The sequence below is a fragment of the Benincasa hispida genome, chromosome 11 (genome assembly GCF_009727055.1).
Source record: "Benincasa hispida cultivar B227 chromosome 11, ASM972705v1, whole genome shotgun sequence".
Classification (NCBI taxonomy): domain Eukaryota; kingdom Viridiplantae; phylum Streptophyta; class Magnoliopsida; order Cucurbitales; family Cucurbitaceae; genus Benincasa; species Benincasa hispida.
This window is the reverse complement of record NC_052359.1, coordinates 32488085-32495814: the sequence shown is the minus strand read 5'-3', so window position 1 is coordinate 32495814 and position 7730 is coordinate 32488085. Positions and strand designations below refer to the sequence as shown.

General features: G+C 35.3%; 1 protein-coding gene across 2 annotated transcripts; it reads right to left on the bottom strand.

Annotated features, from left to right (window-relative positions):
* Window positions 1-1768: 1768 nt before the first annotated feature.
* LOC120091218 lies at window positions 1769-7730 on the bottom strand. Of its 2 annotated transcripts, XM_039049139.1 has the most exons (4): window positions 7406-7729; window positions 4459-4682; window positions 2177-2284; window positions 1769-2058 (listed from the first exon to the last, which is right to left on the bottom strand). In XM_039049139.1, the coding sequence occupies exons 1-4, from the start codon at window positions 7617-7619 to the stop codon at window positions 1936-1938; spliced, it is 669 nt and encodes a 222-aa protein (XP_038905067.1). In that variant the 5' UTR covers window positions 7620-7729; the 3' UTR covers window positions 1769-1935. The 2 variants fall into 2 exon arrangements, with proteins under 2 accessions (XP_038905067.1, XP_038905068.1); XM_039049140.1 differs by lacking the exon at window positions 2177-2284 and having other exon boundaries at window positions 7406-7730.

Sequence of the window (7730 nt, the reverse complement as noted above, 5' to 3'; positions counted from 1 at the left end):
TCAATATAACTTGAAACATTGTCAATTTACCTTGGAGCATATACAAAATTAAGAGTAGATATTACAATATACAAGATTAGAAGTAGATATTACGATATATAACATTAAAAGTATATATTATTTAATCGAATTTTTTTAATCAATAATCTCACAGTATATAAATCACAATATTGACTTAATATTCAACATAAATCACATTATATATCAAATAAATAGAGGCATATACCACAGTATATAGTTCACATATATCAAATAAAGAAATGTATATTGACTTGGGGGTTTATAATATATATATTTAGAGTTTAAAAGAAAAAGAAAAGTTCTTCTTGATCTTGGTGCAACGGATCTATACAGGCGGTATGAACAAAGTCCATCTTCATCTCTTCATCTTCATATGGGGGTTTATAACGTATAACCCTCCATCTTCATCTCTTTTTCTTCTTCAGTCATAGTTGCCACTAATCTCTCTTCACATGTCGCCGACTAGATCTACTCGCCCGTTCGTCGTCGATAGGATTTTCTCGCCCCACCATGTTGTCGACCCAATTTGCTTGCCCCACGCCATCGATTCATCCCACTGTTCTTGCCGTCCTGTTGCGTCGTCAATTTGCCCCATGTCGGTCGTCTCTCGTCATCAGATCTGCTCGCATCATGCCGTCGTCTCCCTCTTATAACTCACACTGTCGAAATGAGAAAAGAGAGGGAGGGGAAAGGAGAAAAGAGAGAAGGGGAATGAGAAAAAAGAGGAAGGAGGAAGAAATGAGCGTAAATCATGGGAGAGAATATATGAAAATGTATAATTGGAGAGAGAGGATATATGCATGGAGAAAAGAAAATATATATGGAAAAGAGAGAATAGTATATATACATATATATTTGTGTGGAAGCCAAGACCTAAATTATAAATAGTTATTGACATTAGTAGAAAAATAAAATTCAATAGATTTTTATTATAAAAATCTTAAATGTTCCCAACATTAATGTAATATAACCATTATTTTACCTTTTGCGTAGAAACCATGAAAAGAAAAAGTTAGAGCGTAATTGTGAGGATTCAAGATTTGTCGACGTCCACAGTCCACACCTAAAATGTCTAGAACGTAACTTCAAAGTCGAGGAGTCTCCTTTTATTTATTTGTCTTGAAAGAAAATTATTCTTTATTCAGATACTTACAAATTGCATAAACCTATATTCTATAAACTAAATTTTACCAAATTCATACGAACTCAAATTTTTAAAATTCTATTATCCAGGGCCTTGTGATGGATAACTATTCAATTTTAAATTTTCTTGAAAACTAAGCTTATGAACACTATCCTATATATTTTTGTTCATAAAATAAATTTTAAAAATTTAGTTTTGTTTTTTTAAATCTGACTATGAATGCAAATATTTTTTTTGAAGTAAAGCTGCATATTTGAGAAAACAAACACAATTTGAATAACAATTTTGTTTTTAATCTTATGTTTTTGACTTTCATTGAAAGTATGGTTTATTATTTTTTTAAAAAGAAATTTAACTTAATTTTTGAAAGTATTGGTAGAAAATGTATAAAAAAAAGAAAATATAGGTGAAAATAGTATAAATAAGTTTAGCTTTAAAAAACGAAAAACTAAAAATCAAATGAAATAGATACCCAAATGAGTATCAAATGGAGCCTTTAGTCTTTGCAAAATAATTCAAATTTTAAAGCCTCCATTTGTTTAAAAATAAACTGAAGCTACAACTGCAAACTAAAAAGAATAAACTAAAGGCTTAAAGAAATAATTTAGGGCGGAAGACCAGGAGTCTGAAAAACGTAAACTAAAGAAGAAAATTCTAGCTAATAATCATTTACATATCATATCATATGAATCAATATTGGGAAAGGGAAAAGAAAGTAGCAGAAAAGCAAGCAATTTGGATTGTTTTTTTTTTTTTTTAAATGGGGCAAGTCAATTTACAGGAGGAGCTCTTTGTGAAATTCTCTCTTCTTCCAAAAGAGCATATGGATCAACGTACGATGGAGGAGATATTGCCGTTCTGCTGCCATCATGAACAAAAGATGCTCCAAAAAACTGCATTAAAATATTACACAACCAATTAGGGTTTTGTTTTGTAAGTCCACCTCCACCTCCACCTCCACCTCCACCTCCTCTCTAATATTAGTAGTAACTGAAAGGAAAGGAAACTTACAAAGTATAAAGCAAAAAAGAAGGAAACAGTAATGATGATCAACGGCCAGAATCCTAAGAAGAATGTTCCTCCTATTGTTAGCAACAGTTTAGCACGAGGGATCAACCCCTGAAAACCAAATATAATTAATTTAAACTACATCTACAATATATAAACTGAAATATGTAGTTGTTGTAATGATAGAGATGAAAGAGACCGAGATATAATTGTCGAGACTGTTAGAGCATTGATATAATTCTGTTTAAGTTTTTACAGAGGTAGAATTGCTTCTTCTTGGTGCTCACTCCAAAACTATTTTGCAAACTTTTCCATCCTAGATATTTGTCTAAATTGCGTTTTTTTTCACACCAGCTTAATTTTTAGCTTGGTTTTGTTTAGTTTCAGGTGTATTTAGCAAGCTTTATTTGTTTCTATATTTGTACTTTGAGCATTTATTGTTTTCATTTCAAGGAAAAACAATCTGTTTAAATTTTTGGGTTGATTGATGATCTAACATGGTATTAGAGAAAGGAGTCCTATCTTCGCACCTTTGTAATGTTATTTTCTTCTAAGTTAATATTGATTTCCAGGGCATTCTACAAATTTTTAAGCATACAAATGAGGGGGAGAGTGTTAGAGCATTCATATAATTAAGTTTACCATATCCCATCAACTAAAGCTTTTAAGTTGATGGGTGATTTTATATAGATCGAGACTAATTTCTCTTTTAAATGTGTAACCAACCATCGTTCTTTCCTATGCAATCTTATGACAATACCATAGATAATAATATTAAGAGCCAATTAATGGGTCGCTCATAAGACATAAATATGCGAATGTGCGATGAAGTTTATTGCGTTCGTTCCAGCACAAAATTAGAAATGAACTTTCCAGTTCTCCTTGGTTTTGTTTGGAAAATAGAATACAGTTCCAGTTTATGTAGGATGACTCAAATACTGCAAACTTCTACGTCAAACCTCACAATTCGATTTTCCTATTAAAAAAACCTAACTAGGATTTGTCGGTGTTTTCCACTGATTGGATACTGGATAACCGACTTTTGCTTGCTAAGATTTAACAGTTTTATTGGTTCCAATTATGAGGCTTTGGCGTGTCAAAGTTACACTTACACCTTTCAAAAAATTAATAGTGATTTTGTCTTTATTGGGAGAAAGGAATCTAGCACTTTCTTCTTTGATTATCTCCGCCTTCATGTTTGGTGGTGTTTTCCAATAGAAAGCAAGTCGTTCTAATTGAGCTTTATGGATGGAGGGAAGTTTGAGGTCGAGAAAGGCAACTTTGGTTCTGCTGAGTTACTCTGGGAGTTAGGAATTGTTGCTTAGTTGATAGATTGCTTTCCATCTTTGGCATTGGTTCGTAAAGGGTGCCTTTTTAAGAAGAGAATTCTTCTTCCCTTATTTTGACACTATATAGATAGTTTAACAGAAGAGGTTGGTTCAGCATGCCCTCTGTTGAGCCTTAGATGAATTCAGTTAATATCTCTACCCCAATTGACGGTATACTGCCTAAAATTTGGGACTAGAAGAGGTACTAAAAGAGGAAAACCACCTCTTGTTATGAAAGAAGCTCTCTCCGGAGGTGGCAGACTTAATCCAATCTAGTTGATTTTGAGCTTTATTAAAATCTTCAAAGCTCGAACCATTGTTCATTTAACTTATGAGATTTCGTTTTTTGGGACCTCATCTTAATGCTATGATCTAGGCACATCCAAAGAGCTTCAAAGCATGTTTGCTGGGAAGATTTGGAAGAAAAATTTCAGGCGCTTAGAGTATGCTTTGCATTTCTGATCATACACATAGTGATGGGTGGAGGAGATTAGTTTTCATCCTCCCTTTTGTAACAACAGGAAGGTTCTTTGACTGGAAAATTATTCTTTTGTTATTTGGAAAGAAATATGAAGACTTTTAAGTGGACAGAGTCACAGAGAGGTCATGGAAGGATGTGTGAAACTTGGCTCACTACAATGCTTCCGTTTAGGCTCTTGCTTCAGAGAGTTTTTGGCTTCCATTTGTTTTGGATGGTTTTCAACGTTTGGAACCAATCTTTGTAAATCTTTTCCATAGATCCCTTATTTGGGATCTTGGTTTTGCATGTCCGGCCAGTCTTTCAATATTCTTGGTGGAATAGTAATAATATTTTCATCAACTAATCACCAAATTCTGGTTATTTCGGTCAGAACTCGTTAAACAAGGGAACAGTAAAAACTAAAGATCAGATGAAATGAATTTATAAATTTGAATAGCATATTCACTAGTCTCCAATAAAAGCACAAGGAAATTAACCTCAAGGCCTTCACTGTTCAATTGCATGGAACGCTCCCTTTGATTGGATAGGCTCTTGTTAACTTCAGTTGAAACAGCACTTCTACGGGAGAAATCTCTGTTTTCTCCAGTCATCTCGCCACCAAGTCCAAAGTCACTGTTGTTAGTATCCTCAAGCAAGGAAGTGGGAGTTATACCTCTCTTCTTCAGCTCCTTCATGAATAATGATTCTGGAGGTTCTTCTCCTGAAGAAAGTAATGTAAAGCAACTTAAATTGACATAATTGGTCTCAAGCAAAAAACATTCTTCACTACATTCAACTCCAAGCCAGGTGCCCCGTGTATAGAGGAGCACATCGGAGCACATCTCCAACTCCCAGTTGTAATATACTACATGCGCACACATGGTTGTGATGGTTTCTGAAGGTGCTCCGTACCCATCACTACTCACAAACTAAATGAGAAAACTAATTACAATGGTTAGATTGACTACGAAGGATGTAAGCAGCAAATAATACAGTCATAGTATGGTTAGTCAACTTGATGACAAATAAGATCAACAGAAGATTTCAATCATACCAGGCATCTATAGAGATCATAGGTGTAGCCAAAGCAACCTTCTCTAACCTTGGAGAACACAGAGAGTCCTTCAAAATAATCATTCTCCATAGCCTTGTTTCTTGTTACGGAAAATGATTTAAGTTGCTTCACATTACTTTCTTCAACCTTGGAAAACACAAAAGAGATTTGAAGATGCTTATCTCGTGGATTCATTTGCTAATGCTTTTGAGACATTATTTAAGGAAGATGTCCAAGATAATTTGACTGTGGCTTCTCAACAACCTTAGTCGCCAGTTATAATTCCTTCCTCAGTTCCTTCAAAGTTAACATATTTAACTAAGGCTTGTGGTTAAATCAAAGAAATTCACTCTCTTTCCCCTCTCGTAAAGTTCTAAGGAGATAAGGCAGCTTATTTATCAATAAGAGTTGGATTTTTGCTTCAAATACTAGAGAGATCGTGGGTGTACTTTCTGTTGGGTTGCTTTATAAAGGGTGGCTGGTTTCTTGTACGCTTTATTTAAGTTTTTGTGGTGGTGGTTTAATATTACTTGTTGGGTTCTGTTTTGTTTTCCCGTTGGAACTTTTTAGAGCGTTAGGAACTTAGGAGAAGATTTCTTTTCAAGATTCTTGGTGCTAGTTCATCACAAACTTCTTTCATCGGATTTTTAGTTCATGCATCATTCAAGAGTTTCCAATTTGCTATTTGTTGGTTTTTGTTGATTGTTGGTCATTTTCTAGGTTTCTTTGGTAGTCTCGTAATTTGTATTAGTTTTTATTTTCTCAGCTGATGAAAGAGGCTTCAAAGTTGCTTCAAAAGTTTATCTTTTTTTGGTTGTATTTGCTGATCGTATCTTTTCTTTTTCTCTCCTTGTGAGAGTTTTAATCATTTTCATTACATCAATGAGAAGTTGTTTCTTGTTTTAGAAAAAAATCATTCTCCATGACCTACAAGAGGGTGATTAACTGGTCCCTAACTAGACAGTACAATCTTCTTGTGCACTACCTGTGGCATGGCAGACTCGATATATATGAAATACCTGAATGGAAACATATGACTTAGATCAAAAGGTATAGGAAAATAATCAATGAAAGAGAACCTTCAGGTTCCTAATGAGGAATGTGAAAATTTCTACCACTAAGATCTACTATTAGAGACATCACTACTGAGGCAGATACAAACTTGGTTGGAACATCTAATCAGGTGAACGCTAAAAGCTCTGCTCTAATATGTAAAAGTTCTTCTACAATGGACCAAGAAAGGAAAGGCCAGATGTGGACGTGCTAGGAAGATGGTATAAAGGGACTGGCTAGGTAAATTCATCGGAAATAGGCTTGAAAGCCTTCTGAGGCTCCATACAGAAGGGCCAAGCAAACCATGCCACTGTTACACAAGCTCAGAAAACTCAAACGTCCGAAATGGAAACACTTCTTAAAGGAGCAACTGGACCCATGGAAAGCTGTTCAAGCAATCTAAACAAGCATCGCCAGCTACCACTCCTAATACAAGTACGGGTACTACAACTATTGGCTTGGCACAGACTTATAGCTTCCTAAAAGCTTTGACTATAAAAATTGGACCAATGGAGACTTCAGATAATAGATTCAAGTGATGGTTAATACAGACATTGATAGGAATGAAGGTTTTATTTGTGTACCAAGTTTTCTCCGTCTTAGCTTTGCCCTCTCTAAAAGTTTTTTAATACATGTTGAGCGTAAAAAATTCTTAGCTTAAATTTTCATATTCCGGTTTAATTCATTTATGCAGTCGTGCCTATATTGATTCAAGAATAAACTTCTAAAGAGAATTGGAGTGCCAACCAAGCAATCATTATTCATAGCCCCCAAGCATCTTCCATTCCTCATTTACTCAAATAGCTTGATGGATACTTGCACGATTTTGCTACATGATTGTGCTACTGTCAACAGAACAAGATAATTCAAAAGCGACGGACTATCTGAACAGCAAACTACACCATGCAACTTCTAACTCATTGAATGTTAAGCTACTTACTGCCTCTCTGTCTCGCTCAAGTCAGTCATAATGAACGTGAATTCATGAAGAAGTCCGAGCGAGGCAAATGCATTGAAAGAGATAAGCCAGGAATAACAGATAAATATCCGGATGGATGCTCGCACGATTGTCTACAACGCAAGATAGTTCAGGACTGAGAATGACATGACATCCGAACAAAACCACATCAGTAACCATTGCCTCATCTAAGCTAGTTAATTAGATGCCTCTTAATCTCTCACTTTCAATATAAGCAAGACGACGTCTACGACAACGAACATTCAATCACCAAGAAAATACAAGTAAAAAGCAAATGCACTGAACAAGAAAAACACATAACAAAAAGAAGACCGCTAGAAGCAGAAGCAAAAGAAGAAGAAAAGCAGTTAAAACTTGCCATTGCTATCCTTATCAGCATCCTGAGCAGCGCAGCGGAAACTCAACCTTCTACAAACGCAGCCATATCGCAAACTCCTCCGACGTCCATGAAGCAGTACAAACCTCCTGGTGGAATCCAAGTCCGAGAAGAACCGGCTTGATTGAACGCCAAAATTCGGCTGAGAGATCGAAGGAGGAGAGACAGTTGATTTGAGAATTTGCAGAGCAGCCATAGGTTAGGAAGCTGGAGCTTTCTTCATCCCAGGGAATTCAATGCGAGAAACTACTAGTTTTTCATCTAATTTTTTCCAAAAAAGAAAAAAAGAAAAATGGAAAAAAAAAAG

Bases quoted from the DNA above. Each gene is read 5' to 3' on its own strand.
- LOC120091218 (XM_039049139.1), bottom strand. From the start codon at position 7,619: ATGGCTGCTCTGCAAATTCTCAAATCAACTGTCTCTCCTCCTTCGATC. The intron at 2,285-4,458 runs GTTAATTTCCTT...TTTGGTTTTCAG, and splicing joins TGAACAGTGAAGGCCTTGAG to GGGTTGATCCCTCGTGCTAA. The intron at 2,059-2,176 runs GTAAGTTTCCTT...ATTTTAATGCAG, and splicing joins TCTTTTTTGCTTTATACTTT to TTTTTTGGAGCATCTTTTGT.